The 16,365-nt window shown below is 48.2% G+C and overlaps 1 protein-coding gene across 1 annotated transcript in view; it reads right to left on the minus strand.

The window, feature by feature from the left end:
• Window positions 1-11,194, minus strand: part of FXR2 (FMR1 autosomal homolog 2) — a 17,641-nt gene extending 6,447 nt beyond the window's left edge. Inside the window, 7 exon segments of the mRNA XM_087917296.1 lie at window positions 12-121; window positions 5,898-6,067; window positions 6,516-6,632; window positions 7,596-7,689; window positions 9,744-9,892; window positions 10,909-10,980; window positions 11,107-11,194. Of these exon segments, the coding sequence (XP_087773422.1) occupies window positions 12-121; window positions 5,898-6,067; window positions 6,516-6,632; window positions 7,596-7,689; window positions 9,744-9,892; window positions 10,909-10,923 (655 nt within the window). The 5' untranslated portion in view covers window positions 10,924-10,980; window positions 11,107-11,194.
• Between the last annotated feature and the right edge of the window lie 5,171 nt (window positions 11,195-16,365).

The raw sequence follows: 16,365 nt of genomic DNA on the forward strand, positions 1-16,365 counted from the left end.
GCTCCACTTACCGACCAGATTCCTGGGCACTTGGACCGAATCCTCCGAGAACTCCAGGAAGCTCCTGGCCTTCTTGCAGGCTTCGGGGGTCTGAAGGGCGGAAGAGGGTAGACCGGTGACTCAGCCTTACGACCTCCCAGCGCGGGGCGGTCCCCCTACCCGCCCCCCTTCCACTCTCTCTCTCTCTTTCTGGAGCTTACAGCCAGTCCTCGACTTCACAACGCCTCGAAGTTACGACAGCCCCGAGAACCCGGTGGTTTTTCTTTTTTCCCACACTTAATGACCGGTTGCAACCTCCCACCCCACCCCCACGCGACCCAAATTAAAATATTCTGAGCCCCAGACTCGGGTTTATGACGGTCGCCGGGGGAGGGGGACAACCAAAACTTCTGATCAGCCGCAAGTCGATCCACGTCAGCGACTCTGTGCAAACGAAACGGGGTAAAACTCCCTGAAGAAACGCCTCGCTTTGGCCACACAAATGGTTTGGCCTCCATTGTTGTCGTAAAACGAATACCACCTGCCTTCCCCTCATTTCTGAAACACCCAAAAAATCTTTATAAAAAAACCCGAACCCGCCAAAGTTGCACCGGAAATTCAACTCCAGGCGTTGTCCTAAAGGTGTCGTGTTCCCCCGGCCCCCCCAGAGGCAACCTGGACTTTCTGCTTTTCTTTCTTTCTTTCTTTTCTTCCTTCTCTTCCTTTCTCTATCCCTTCCCTTTTTCTCCTTTCCTTTCTTTCAGAAATGGCGTAGGGTGTCCTGCTTGGGCAGACGGGGGTTGGACTAGATGACCTACAAGGTCCCTTCCAACTCTGTTATTGTGTTCATTCTTTCTTTCTCTTTCTCTTTTTGTAATTTTCTTTTCTTTTTTAAAATAGAATTCCTTTACCTACTCCAGCACAGGGGCCCCCAAGCACCATATCACAATCATACTACAGAGTATTTAAAACAACAACAACAACAATAAATGATAATGATAATGATGATAATAATTCCTATTAATAATTATAATAATATAATTATTAATATATTAATAATTATATTGATAATAATTATTATTCCTATTATTATTATTAATAGGAATGAAGCACTGTTTGATTCAAGACTATTATTGCCTTGGGAAAGAAACTCTTTCTCATTCTATTAGTCCTCATTTTAAGACACCTATAACGCCTCCCTGATGGTAACAGCAAACATGAACATAAAACGACAAGTAAAACCTTCTTTCAATTATACAGTGTGTCGGTTGGTACACGTTTCTTGTGCACAGAACCTATAAGTCTTTTCCTCTTAGATTTAAACTGACATTCCAATTGTATTATAATCAACTTTTATGTGATGATGACATCATTGTCAAGACTTTAATTTCAAATTCCACATTCTCCTTTTAGAGGCAAAGCCCACTTCTTGCTGACTCTAATTCATATTCTAACCCAATTCATATTCTAACCAATAAGCAATTATAACATCTCATTGCTATTGAGTTATATTTACTATTATATTATATTTTTGGCTGTGTAACTGTGTACTGTGTAACTGTGTGGTATGCTGGATGCTCTGTAGTGGATAAGAAGATGCTCCAGAGAGTTTATAAACACAGCACACAAAAAATCATCGCTTGCTAGAATAAGTGATATAAAATACTGATTAGAATGATTATAAATATATACAAGTTAAACATGTATGATAACATTATTTCATGTACGAAGAAATATGTACCCAGACCAGACTCCTCTGTAGAGCACTAAAAATCTCCACGGACCGTTCTCATCCTGGACATTCATATTTCGAACTGTTACCATCAGGGAGGCGTTATAGGTGTCTTAAAATGAGGACTTAATAGACTGAGAAAGAGTTTCTTTCCCAGGGCAATAATTGTCTTGAATCAAACAGTGCATATGGCATTTAGCCCTATGAATATAGTGGCATTTTTAAACTAACTTACTAAATGTTTTAGATAGGTTTTAGACTAGGTTTTTAATTATTATTTATTATTATTGTAATTATTTTAATTTTTAAACGCTCTGTAGTGCGATTGTGATCTGGGTGTTTGGGGGGACCCTGTGGCTGGAGTAGCTTTCAAATTTCATTGTATTCGTGGAATGCAATGACAATAAAGGTATTCTATTTCTATTTTTATTATATCCAACCTTGGCAACTTTGAAGCCTGTGGACTTCAACTCCCAGAATTCCCAGAATCTAAGCCATGCCTGGTTTTTTGTTTTGTTTTTTCGCTCCTTTTTCCTAACCACTAGAGTAGAGATTGCAGAGGAAGAGACCAGAAGAGAGGAAGCAAACAGGTCACACGAAGCGTTAATACCACTGGCTGGGGAATTATGGGAGTTGAAGTCCACAGGTCCTTTCTTTTTTCCCGTTTTTTTTTTTCAAATTAACAACAAACATAAACAAACACAAACACAAAACAACAAAAAAACCTTCTTTCAGTTGTGCAGTGTCGGTTGGTATATATATTTCTTGCGCACAATACCAATAGTTCTTACCCTCGAGAGTTGAAATTTGTATTTATATTATATTAATCAACTTTCCATGTCGTATATGATTATCACATCATCATTAGACTTTAATTGCACATGCATTCTTCTTTTCGAGCCCACTTCAACTTTAACAAGTTCTAATTCATATTCTAATTCTATAATAATCACTTAGAACAGATTGCTGCTATTGTGTTATAGTTACTATTGCATTATATGTATATTACAATATACGTATATTACAATATACATATAATACAATAGTAAATATAACACAATAGCAACTATCTGTTATATTACATTTCATTTCCTTTTCCTCTTTTCCTATCTGGTCATGAATAAAAATAAATCCCATATTTTATAATACTCTTTTTCGGCTTGCTTTATTTATATATATATATATAAATATATGTAAGATCAATATTACATATATATATATGTAATATATATATATATATACATATGTTCTTTTCGTGGGTACTTACGTGTATTGTATTCAGCTTTGTTCGGGTATTTTCCCAGGTCATTGTAGTTGTGCTTTTAAAGTTGTAGCAGAATCTCATCTGCCATCATCAGGCTTCTCACAGACGAACACAGTACAGAAGCCTTTGGCATTTGCCAGAGAACACTAAGATTGGCAACTTCGCCACTGGCGCCCTGTGCTCTTCACAGATGAAAGCAGGTTCACACTGAGCACATGTGACAGACATGACATGGTCTGGAGACGCTGTGGAGAATGTTCTGCCTGCCTTCAACATCCTCCAGCATGACTGGTTTGGCAGGGGGTCAGTAATGGTGTGGGGTGGCATTTCTTTAGGGGGCCGCACAGCCCTCCATGTGCTCGCCAGAGGTAGCCTGACTGCCATTAGGTACCGAGATGAGATCCTCAGACCCCTTGTGAGACCATATGCTGGTGCAGTTGGCCCTGGGTTCCTCCTAATGCAGGACAATGCTAGACCTCATGTGGCTGGAGTGTGTCAGCAGTTCCTGCAAGGCGAAGGCATTGATGCTATGGACTGGCCCGCCCGTTCCCCAGACCTGAATCCAATTGAGCACATCTGGGACATCATGTCTCGCTCCATCCATCAGCGCCACGTTGCACCACAGACTGTCCAGGAGTTGGGGGATGCTTTAGTCCAGGTGTGGGAGGAGATCCCTCAGGAGACCATCCGCCACCTCATCAGGAGCATGCCCAGGCGTTGTAGGGAGGTCATACAGGCACGTGGAGGCCACACACGCTACTGAGCCTCATTTTGACTTGCTTTAAGGACATTACATCAAAGTTGGATCAGCCTGTAGTGTTTTTTTCCACTTTAATTTTGAGTGTACCTCCACATCCAGACCTCCATGGGTTGCTACATTTGATTCCCATTGAGAATTTTTCTGTGAGTTTGTTGTCAGCACATTCAACTATGTAATGAACAAAGTATTTAATAAGAATATTTCATTCATTCAGATCTAGGATGTCTTTTTGTGTTCCCTTTATTTTTTTGAGCAGTGTATATATATCTTATACATATATGTATCTTATATATATATATCTCTTACACATACACATAAGATTGGTTTTACATGGGAAAAGACCCGAACACACCAAGACCTGCATATATATAAATATAAATATATATATGTGTGTAGTTCTAGGTGTGTTCGGGTCTTTTCCTGTGTAAGATTAAGAGTATCTTGGCGACGATTCAGTGAAGTCCCACTCACCATCCTCAGGGTGGTGCTTTCGGCTTCATGCCAGGGCAAGCAGTGGTTGCACCAGCCTGAGGATGGCGAGTGGGACCTCGCCGAAACATCGCCAAGATACCCTTAATCTTACACGGGAAAAGATCTGAACACGCCTAGACCTATATACCTGTACCTGTGAAAATCTACACACACACACATATATATATATTAATATTTTCCCACGTCATTGTAGTTGTCCTTTTAAAGTTGTAGCAACGTTTCAGCAGAATGTCATCGGCCATCATCAGGCTTCTGTATTGGGTTCGTCTGTGAGTCACTCTCTCTCTCTCTCTATATATATATTTATTTATTTTATTATTTTATTTTATTTATATTGCCACCTATTCGCCCATGGCAACTCGAGGCAGCTTACACAATGTAAAACCGTATTAAAAAAATAAAAACAATAAAAACTAAGAAAGAGATTATTAATTGCTAATATTAATCGACTCATCTTTGCACATATTCCATCCTTTTCTTTATCACCTCCGTCAGAGTTTTGATTTTTTGTTTTTGTTTTTTTCATTTTTCCAATTGCGAGCAAATAGCAATTCTAGCTGCAAGCGAAAACGCGAATAATCCTATATGTCAATTCTCTGTTATATCCTTCCGGTTAACAACAACAACAACAAAAAAAAGCCCAATAAAAATATCTCTGGTTTTAGATCTAGGTGCTGTTTTGTCATTATTATTATTTTCTCGCAGCCACGTGTGAATTTATTTAGTCCAGTTATTGTTATTTATTTTTGGCTTCCAGACACATGTCCACCACAGGTGATAAATATGATCCGGGTATTTCCAACACTTTGCCGGTTTGTCCATGAACATCCTTGCTATTCTTGCCCGGGGGTAGATGCCACCTTTGGTTTTATTTTATTTTTATTTTATTATTTTCTTTTGAAGAATGTTTCGCTTCTCAGCTTCTTCGGTTCCCACTTGAACGGAAGGGGAGGATTTCTACTCCTTGGAGACAGCTGGTCATTTGCATCCTTTTTAAGAGAGCCGTTGAGGCCGCTTGGGAGGTCGATCTCTATCCTTGGGGTTCCTATACCCTGAAATTTATTTCCCCCCTGGAAATCCCTTGCTACTCCCGTCAACACGCCGAGCGGGTTCAAGGGAGGACACAGATCCAGCTCCCAAGTGGCCTCAATGGCTTTCTAAAAGGGATGGAAATGACCAGTTGTCCGCAAGGACCACCCTCCAGAGTTGGAAGAAACTTCTGGGATGAGAAGGGAAATGTTTTTGGAAAAAAGGAAGGGGGGGACGACACAAAAACCAAGGAAGTCCAGTTTGGCCTCCGGGGGAATAAATAGTACCTTTGGGACAAGCAGACGAGCCAGAACCGCCAGAGACGTTCGTTCCAGAGGTCGCTTCCGGTGTTTTAATGCTGGTCACTCTACTCACCTCAAGAGTTTCCCGCCCCTGCCCCGGGAGAGACTTCCTGGATCTGAAGTGGAGGAGAGAGAGGGAGGGAGGGGAAGGGAGGGAAAGGGGGGAGAGAGAGGGGGGAAGAGGGAGACAGGGGAAGGGGAGAGGGAGAGGGAGGAATAGAGAGGAAGGGAGGGAGGGAGGGGGGAAAGAGGGGGAGGGGGAGTGCGCCCAGGCCTGCTCAGTGGGAGAGGATGCCCGATCCCGACACAGAGACACCCCGCCCCGACTCATCACCTCACCTCCCGTAGATGCGGAAGGTGCAGGTCTCCTCGTCCAGCTCGATGGCCGTGACGCCCCCCACTTTGCGGGCCTGCTGGATGTTGGCGCCGTGGGTGCCGATGGCCAGGCCCATCAGGTCCTCGCGCACCGTGAACTCCTCCTGGAAGGCCGAGGCCAGCTGCTTGCTCGTCTGGAGGGGGGAGGAGGAGGAGGAAGAGGAGGAGAGGGAGCCCGGTGGGGAAACTGGGGGGCGGAGGAGGGAGAGAGCCTGCGGGGGCCCCCACCCTCTCCCCTTCTGGCAGCTTCGAACGGCCCGGACCCCAAAATGGGGGCTCCCACACCCAGATGCAAGGCCTCCAGGTGCTTTCGGGTGGGGGAGCCCCTGATTTCCGGCCAAGCCCCCGCAAACAGACCGGGCTGCTCTTCCCCCTCCCTCCCTCCCTCCCCATCTCCTCCCCTGGTCGCTTGCTCCAAGTTGCTCCAAGGTGGGTTGAGGCCCTGGTTTCCAGCAGAGAGCCCCTCCCCAAACAGGCCGGACTTCCCCCTCCCCTATCTCCCCTCCCTCTCCCCCTCCCTATCTCCCCTCTCTATCTCCCACCTCGCTCCCCTTTCCCCTCCCTCTCTCCCCTCCCTCTCACCTCCAAGTGTTTGTTGGCCTCCTCGTTGCGCGACATCAGCATGAGCTTCGTTCGGATGCTCCGGAGGTGCATGTCGCCCAGCAGAGATGCCCGCTTGACCGTGGACTCGTTCGTGGACTAAACGGGGGGAGAAAGCAGTTTTAGCTCCCTGTTCCAGGACCAGGAGGAATCAGGGACACCCCCCCACAATCTGCATTTCCCCCAAAGAGAACAACTCTCCACCACCCCAGAGATATACACACACACACACACACACACACACACACACACGAAGCCCCAGATCTGCTTACAAAATTTTTTTAATCTGATTTTAAGGAAGAAAAGGACCAGGGGAGACAGGAGAGCAGTCTTCCAGTATATATACTGGAAGGCTGCTCTCCTTTCTCCCCTGGTCCTTTATTCCTTAAAACCAGATGAAAGTCAGATGAACAGGAAGGGACCTTGTGGGTCATCTAGTCCAACCCCACCCCCCACCCTCAAATATTGGAAGACCGCTATCCTGTCTCTCCCCTGATCCTTCTCTTCCCTAGACCAGTCAGGCCCAGTTCCTGCAACCGTCCATCTTGTGTTTGAGCCTCCAGTCTCCTAATCATCCTGCTTGCTGTTCTCTGCACTCTTTCCAGAGTCTCAACCATCTTTTTTTATAATGTGGTGACCAAAACTGGGTGCAGGACTCTTAGGTGTGGCCTTACTAAGGCTTTACAGAGGGGTATTAGTACCTCCCTTGACCTGGATTGTCTCCCTCTCTGTTAATGCAATTTAGGATTGCGTTGGCTTTTTTGGTGGCTGCCACTGCACACGGCTGGCTCCTCTTGAGCTGGTTGCCCACTAAGACTCCGAGATCCCTTATTCCAGGAGTTCCCGCTATGGAGCCTGGTTTCTCCTCTAGGTCCATATGGGTCCTCTGGGTTTTTCCTGCCTGAGTGTCAGACTTTCCTTGTCTCTACCTTGAGTTTCATTTTGTTAGAGAGGGCCCTGGGTTCGAGTCTGTCAAGATCCATTCTGTGGACCAGCATGTCCGGTGGAAATGGGGACAGACAGACAGACAGACAGACAGACACACACACACAAGCTTCTTACCAGGATGACGAGTTCGCTGCTGGTGGGACTCAGGAAGACGGAGTCTGCCCCCACGGCCTTCTTGAATTCCTTGTGCACGTTTTCATTGGAGCAGCTGTTTGGGAGGAGGGGGGGGAGGGGAGAGGCATTTTAGCAGCACCCCTGGGAGAAGCAGCAACTTGGAAACAGACAAAAGCGTTGCAGGTGTGTGGGGTTCCCCCCGTTCAAAGACGTTTCGCTTCTCTTCGGCTGTGACCGAAGGGTGGGGAAAGGGGAGGGTTTTGGGTCTGCAAGGGGTATCCATCCTTCCCCTTCAAAGGCGGGGCGGGGAAAACAACAACAACCACCCGAAAGTCCAATTGTCTCTTGAAAAAGGCACTTTTGGGACAACCTGGGTGACTGAGCACCGACTTTTTCGCTGTGCAGTTGAGGATGGAGGGGAGGAAGAATGGATTTCCAGCGGGAAAAGCAACTGCCGACTGCGCTAGGAGCCGTTTGCATCACTCTGGACACGGAGACACCTCCAAGTAGCCTCAGGGATCCCTCAAAAAGGACGCCGAGGACCAGGAATGTTAAATCCTTCCTTTCCCTCCACCCGAGTCAGAAGCTAAGACGCTTCTTGGATGAGAAGCGAAGAAGCATCTTCTGCTGATCCAGTTTCTACAGAGCTCGGCACCTCTGTAACTGCCTGGTTCGGTTCTGCAACCCAACAGGACAGACACAGACTCCGGAGAGTAAGTAGGACTGCAGAGTAAAAACAACTACTACCAACTTGCCTTCTATGGAGGGCCGGCCTCCTGCACCCTGAGTCCAAAAGAAGGCTGGGAAAACATCTACAGACCCCTCATACCCCGGACACAAACTGGTTCAACTTCCACCCTCAACAGAGCACAACTAGACACGAGGGGAGTTTGTTCCCCCCCGGACGCCATCCCTCTGCTAAACACATAATTCCCTCCACGCTGTCCAACTATTGGCTAAGTCTGCACTACTATCACTATTATTGGCAGCACTTCACAGGGAAGAAAGGTGGGTGCTTATCTCGAGGGACTGTTTTAGGATTCGTTCCCGGCTGGGAATGAAAATATTTCCCAGTGTTGCAATAAAAGAAATAAAAAGTTATATACATACATACATACATTTAAATAAAAAAGTAAAAAAAAAGTAATAAATAAAAATAAATAAAAATAAAAGGAATCTGCACTGCATTATCAGACATTAATACAATCAAGCAAGTCCAGAAGTATTTCACAAGAAAAGCAACCCACTCCTCTGCTCACAACTGAATATATCCTACACCACCAGGCTTGACATTTTGGGCTTGGACAACCTTGAACTACGCCGCCTACGGTTGGACTTAAGCACAGCACACAAAATTATCTGCTACAATGTCCTACCAGTCAATGACTCCTTCAGCTTCAACCACAACAACACAAGAACAACACAACAGATTCAAACTCAATTTAAACCGCTCCAAACTTGATTGCAGAAAGTATGACTTCACCAACAGGGTGGTCAATGCCTGGAACGCACTACCTGACTCTGTTGTTACATCCTCAAACCCCCACTCTTTTAACCCTAAACTATCCACTGTTGACCTCACCCCTTTCCTAAGAGGTCTGTAAGGGGCGTGCATAAGTGCACCATCGTGCCTACTGTCCTATTGTCCCCATTGATTCATACCCATTTCCTGTATTCTTACTCGTGTTTATACTTACACCTATCATCTTGTAAGCGATGGACAAATCAAACAAATAAAATAAAATCAACAAAGAAGACTTCCTTTTAAAAGAAGCGTGGGCGTAATTACGGTCTCGGAAGCCTACATCAGAACGGTCCTATCCATGCTGAGTGGTGTTGAAGCCCCGCCCCCCGCTGGCTGGGGGATTCTGGGAGTTGAAGTCTTAAAGATTGGCCACCCCTGTTCCAAAGCCCAAGGAGCCAACCTGGGAAGAAGACTACAGCCACCAGCCAAAGATCGGGGTGTCCACCCTCCTCTTCCTCCACTTCCTTCCCGAGAAAGAGTCGAGAACTTGTGGGGGGGAGAGGGGTCATTTTGTAAGTCCCAGCAGAGCCCCAAGTTTTGAATGGAGGGCTACAAAGTGTTTCAAAAGGGCCAGATTTGGGCAATTCTCCGCCAGGAGGACCCCGCCGGTCGAGGACACTCACGCTTCCTTGAGATCTTCCGGGACGGCGATGGTGAACTTGAAGAAGCTGCCCTTGGCGGCCACTTGGCTGGGGTTGACGGGCCGCAATCGCTCCAAGGTAACGATTTCGTTGTAAATGGCATCGCAAGCCGCGTATTCTATGACATAGAACTGCAAGAGAGGGCGCGGTCAGAGAGGAGGGCAGAAGAGCAGAACTGGCATGCAAAGTAGAACTGGCGTGCAAAATCTGTCTAAACGTTGCAACTGGAAGAGGAAATAGGGAGGGAGGGAAGGCTGGATGGAAGGGAAGAGCTGGAGGAGGGTGAAAAGGAAGGAAGAAAGGAGAAGGAAAGGAAGGAAAAAAGTGGGAGGAGGAAGGAAGGAAACAGGTAGGAAGAGGAAGGAAGGGAAAGGAAGGAAGGAAGTTGAGAAGAATGGGAAAGAAGGGAGGAAGGGGGAAGAAGGAAGGAGAAAGAGAAAGAAGGAAGGAGATGGGATGAGAAGGAGGGAGGGAGAAATGGATGGGAGGAAGAAGGGAGAGGAGGGAGGAAGGAATGAGATGGGATGAGAAGGAGGGAGAAATGGAAGGAAGATGGGAGGAAGAAGGGAGAAGGAGGGAAGAAGGGAGGGAAGGAGATGGAAGGAAGGAGGGAGGAAGGGAGGGAAGGAGAGAGGGAGAAAGGAAGGAAGGAAGGAGATGGGAGGAAGAAGGGAGAAGGAGGGAAGAAGGGAGGAAGGAGATGGAAGGAGGGAGGGAAGAAGGGAGGAAGGAGATGGAAGGAGGGAGGGAAGAAGGGAGGAAGGAGATGGAAGGAGGGAGGGAGAAAGGGAGGAAGGAAGGAGATGGGAGGAAGAAGGGAGAAGGAGGGAAGAAGGGAGGGAAGAAGATGGAAGGAGGGAGGGAGGGAGGAAGGAAGGAGATGAGAGGAAGGAGAAGGAAGGAAGGAAGGAAGATGGGAGGAAGAAGGGAGAAAGGGAAAGGAAGGGAGGACGCCTGACCAGAACCGGTTGCTGGGATTTTTGAATTCCCCCCGCCTTTACCGTCATTCTAAATTATCCTCCTCCTCCTCCTCCTCCTGATTAAAGGGCCCCTCCCCCCGGCCTGCTTGCCACCCCAGACACAGCTTCTCTGGTTAAAGAGAGAGGAGAAATGGGGAGCGGGGGAGGGCTGCGGTCCCGAGACTTACGTCCCCTTTCATCATCCGGACTCTGGCCAGCCACCAGCCGCAGGGTTCGTGCTCGTTGGCGCGGGAATACACCTGAAAAGACACACCCGGTTGGAGGAGCCTAAGGCCGAGCAGCCCCTTTCCCTCCGGGACGGCCCTGTTCTCCTTCTCCCCTCCAATCCCCCCACCCCCACCCCTGCCACCCGGGCCGGGACTCACCTCCACCTCGTCCCCTTCGGAGATTTCTTTACTGTAATCCGGGGGTGGGGGCAGCCGCACGTCCCCAAAGGGAATTTGACGTTCCGGTTGCCAGCTTGGGAGGGGGGGGGAGAAACAAGAAAGAGGGAAGATCAGCGAGGACACACCCACCGAAGGGATTCCCTTCTGGGGGGGGAGGACGCGGGGGTCAAGGATTGGGAGGAATCCAGGGTGTTCCGGATAGAATGGCATAGGAGGCGTGTGTGCAGGGGTTAGATTAGAAGACCTCAAGGTCTCTTCCGGCCCTAGGATTCAACCGTTTCTCCCCCAAAATACGACCTACCCAGAAAGTAAAGGCCTAGCTTGATTTTTTTTAATACAAGCCCTCACCTGCAAAATAAGCCCTAGTTAAGAGCCCCACCCGCTCGAATGGATACCCAGACAACAGGATGCTTATGAAGCTCTAAGAAATGCAGCCTGTATCCCTGAAAATAAGCCCTACCCTGAAAGTAAGGCCTGGCTTGCTATTTTTACATGTGCACCCAATATAAGCCCTGCCCCCCCAAAATAAGCCCTAATGAAGATTCCCAGTCACTCGAATGGATACCCAGACAACAGGATGCTTATGAAGCTCTAAGCAATGCAGCCAGTTTCCCCTGAAAATACAAGCTACCCTGAAAGTAAGGCCTAGCTGGATTTTGACAGTGCGCCCAAAATAAGCCCTAATTAAGACCCCGCCCACTCCAGAGCAGATGGGTAAAAATTAAGCGAGGGTGGGGAATACGGGGTGGGTGGAGCTGCCCTGCTACTTCCCTTTGGACAGGTGTAGGCAGGCCCAGCACACCCCAACACCTGCCTCACCGGTCCGTTTCTTCTGCAGCCGGCAAGGCTTTCCTGAAGGCCTCTGGAGCTGATCTCAAAGCTCAGGATCGATCCAGAGGTCTGTTACCGGTTGCAAAGGCCTTCAGGAAAGCCTTGCCGGCCGCAGGAGGAGCACTTCCGGAAGGAGACCGGGGGGGGGGGCGACGCATGCAAGTGAGGTCACTCAGTGGAGGATATTTCCCCGAAAATAAGACCTGGTGACTCCTTTTGGTGGGTCTCTCTCTCTTTCTCCCTCCCTCTATATATACATATCTGTATATCTATGGTATTCAGCTTTGTTCGGGTATTTTCCCACATCATTATAGTTGTGCTTTTAAAGTTGTAGCAACGTTTCGGCAGAATCTCATCTGCCATCGCCAGGCTTGGGTTTGTCTGCTTGTTGCTACAACTTTAACTATAATGACGTGGGAAAATACCCGAACAAAGCTGAATGCCATACATATAAATACCTGCAAAAACTTAAGAAAACATATATATGAGAGACAGGGTCTTATTTTCGGGGAGACACGGTACCTGCAATCAAACTTTGAGGACTGAGTTGTGACGAGGTGAGTGCCAGTCCAGCGTCTTGACCTGCTCTTCCCTTTCTTCTAAACAGGTGGTCTCCTTTCTTTTCATTGGGCAGAGAGAAACACCCACCCACCCCACCACCCCGTTCAAATATCTCGGTGCAAAGCCCTCCGTCCTTGGGTGGAAGTGGGCTGGAGGACAGGTTGCCTAGAGGTCTCGCAAAGCTGTGTCGTGGCATCCCAATTTGCTTCCCCCTCCCCACGCAAGCATGGCACAGCAGCCATGTGAGCAGGCGGCATGTCACCGAGGCCCAGACTCGGATGCTTCTAGAAGCCGGAACGAAGGAGAAAAAACTTCCTGCCAGGGAGGACAATCCACCGGTGGGACTGCTTGGCCCCCGGAAGTTGTGGGCGCTCCGTCCCTGGAGGCATGGAAGAGGAGACTGGACGGTCCTTTGTCTGAACTGGTCTAGGGAAAGGGTCTTTTGTGGATTTCCAACTCCCGGAATTCCTGGAGCTAACCTGACTGGAAGGAGGAATCCTGGGAGCTGGAAGTCCACAAGACTTCAAGCTGTCCAAGTTGGAAGACAACACCCCCCCCCGTCTAGGGCTTCCTGCCTGAGCAGCAGGTTGGACTAGAAGACCCTCCAAGGTCCCTTCTAAGTGTTGTTCTGTTAATGAGTCGGTGGAAGAACCCCCCCAGAAGTTGTGGGTGCTCCCATCGCTGGAGGTTTTCAATGGGCCAGCAAGGCAGGTGTTGGGGTGTAGGAGGCCTGGCTATACCTGTCCAAAGGTAAGTAGTAGGGCAGCTCCACCCCCCCTCATCTGCACCCTAGCTTTTTACCCTTCCAGTCTGCAGTGGGCGGGATCTTAATTAGGGCTTATTTGGGGGTAGGGAATCCTAGATAGATAGATAGATAGATAGATAGATAGATAGATAGATAGATAGATAGATAGATAGATAGATAGATAGATAGATAATGGACCTATATATATAATATATAGCCAATGACCCAGGAGATTACAGCACAAGACCCAGGATGTCACAACAATAGAACTCAGAAGGTCATCACACAGTCCATTACCCAGGTCTACAACACAGGAGGCTGATAGACACACAGCCAATACCACAGCCACACATGTTCTTACGAAAAAGCCAGACAATCTGCAAACATCAACTCCATCAACCAATCAAGAAATGACAACACAGCCGACCTCCCCACCAGTATATATAGGGAGACGTAGCTCCGGTCACGCTTTGCTCGCACAAGCACGAACCTGAAAGCACCAGCCTGAAGATGGCGAGTGGGACCTCGTCGAAACGTTGCCAAGATGCTCTCAATCTTACACGGGAAAAGACCCGAACACGCCAAGATTAAACTCTACAAAGGCTTCCATACAAAGTTTCTTCATTGGGTCACAAGGCATCCTCAAATATAACTTACGCCGAGATTCATCTTAATGTCCAATTCTTTGCATAGCTGACCTCATAGTGTGAAAGAATAGTGACCTTTCATCCCATAACTATGGAGCAAGGGAGGTGAGGCACCAGCACCACCAAGCAGGAGTAAAGGAAACTCCCCCAACCCAACCAAGGGTCAATTCAGTGACCAATCAGGATTACAGGTGTGACCACATGACTTGAACTACATTTCCCATGAGGCATTAACTACATTTCCCATGAGGCATTCCCTTAAGGGGACAGCTCCCAATTCTACCTTCACTATCTCAATTCCCAATTACCTATATACTGTCTGGACAGCACAATCCCCGCCTGGAATTATAAATTCCACTACCAACTAACTACCAATTAACTGTATAACTAAGATAAACAGTAAAACAAGTAATATATGAATGACAAGGTCTTATTTTGGGGGGGGAAACACGTTATCATAATCAGTGGAATGGCTTCCCTCCAGAGGTTGTGGCTGCTCCGTAGCTGGAGGCTCCTGCTTGGGAAGAGGGGGGTTGGAGTAGAGGACCTCTGAGGGCCCTACCAGCCCTACTACGATGTGTTCTATGCTCCCTGCATCATTAAACAGACTTTGCGCTAGTCACGATAGATGTGCAGCCGCCCCTCGGCTTCCTTCCTCTTCTCCCTTCCTTCCCTTCTCCTCTTTCCTCCCTCCTTCCCTCCTTCCTTCCTTCCTTCCTTCCACTTTCCTTCCTTCCTCTTCTCTTCTTCCTTCCTCCCTCCCTCTTCTTTCCTTCCTCCCTCCCTCTTCCTTCCACTTTCCTTCATTCCTCTTCCTTCCTTCCTCCCTCCCTCCTTTCCTTCCTCTTTCTTCTTTCCTTCCTCTTCTTTCCTTCCTTCCTTCTCTTCTTTCCTTTCTCCCTTCCTCTTCCTTCCACTTTCCTTCCTTCTGTTCCACCTCCTTCCTTCCTTCCTTCCTTCTCTTTCCCTTCCTCTTTCCTCCCTCCCTCCCTCCTTTCCTTCCTCTTTCTTCTTTCCTTCCTCTCCTTTCCTTCCTTCTGTCCCTCCACCTCCTCTTCGCTCCCAGCGCCAGCGGAGCGCCTGCAGCCCTGGGAACTGGCCATGGTGCTGCAGGGCTGCTTTGCCACCTGGTTAACCAGGGTTTCTACACCCCCCTCCACCCCGGCCCCACGGAGAAGGCCGGGCAGAGAGCAGCTGGCACCAGCTACTTCCAACCAGTGGGTGGAGGCAGGGCCAGGCCAGTGGCCGTTCTGCTCCTCCCTGCAGGGGGGAGGCAGCCTTGGGCTGAGACCCCCCAAGTGTAGGGAGCAGAGGCCGGAGGGCAGGCAGACACCCCGCTCAGCTGTTGCCCTGAGCCATCTGGCTGAGGCTGGGCCAAGAATTTGGAGCCCTCTCATTCTTATCTCAACACACACACACACACACACACAGAGTCCATCCAACCACCACCCCCTTTCACAAATCCAGAAGAATCTGCTTTGAGAGAATAACGGAACGGGAAGGCCCTTCAGAGGTCTTCTAGTCCAGCCCCTTGCTCAGGCAGGAGACCCCATAGCAAGTCAGGTAAAATGTCTGTCCAGGCTCTTCTTCAAAACATCCACTGATGGGAGCACCCACAACTTCTTGGGGGGGGGGAGAGTCTTTCCACTGATTCATTAACAGAATAACAGTCTGATTCTACAAAAAACCGCCGGACCTGGAACAGCTTTTACCCTCTGACGCTACCGGAGCGGTTCCTAGGTCCTTGGTTAGGACTCGAGCTGTTGAGCTACCAACCAGCCCCAAAGGCTGTGAATCCCACCAAAGATTAATAATAATGTGGGACTCCCGAATACAGACCGACAAAGTTCTGGAACACAATACCCCGGATATCACGATTGTGGAGAAGAAAAAAGCGTGGATGGTCGACATGGCCACACCTGGTGACAGCAGAATCGACGAAAAACAACTTGCAAAAGTCACCAGATATCAGGACTTGAGAATCGAACTGCAGAGACTCCGGCATAAACCAGTGGAGGCGGTTCCAGTGGTACTGGGCACACTGGGTGCTGCTGTGCCTAAAGACCTAGGCAAGCACTTAAAAACAATTGACGCTGACCAGATCACCCTTGGTCAGCTGCAGAAGGCCACCTTACTGGGATCTGCTCGCATAATCCGCCCATACATCACGCAGTCCTAAACACTTGGGAAGGGTTCGACTAGTGATTTGTGATACGAAACCCAGCATGGTTGTCTCGTCTGCTGTGTACAGTGTCGTTTTTTGTGTATAATAATAATAATAACAATAACTTAACAGTTCCTAGGTCCTTGCTTAGGATTCCAGCTATTGTGCTACCAACCAGCCCCAAAGGCCGTGAATCTCACGAAAGATGATGATGATGATGATTATTAGCATCCTAAATGCCTGGGAAGTGTTCGACTAGTGATTTGTGATATGAAACTCAGCATAGTTAT

This window comes from Pseudonaja textilis, chromosome Z, assembly GCF_049901715.1.
Source record: "Pseudonaja textilis isolate UNSWEBS1 chromosome Z, rPseTex1.2, whole genome shotgun sequence".
Lineage (NCBI taxonomy): Eukaryota > Metazoa > Chordata > Lepidosauria > Squamata > Elapidae > Pseudonaja > Pseudonaja textilis.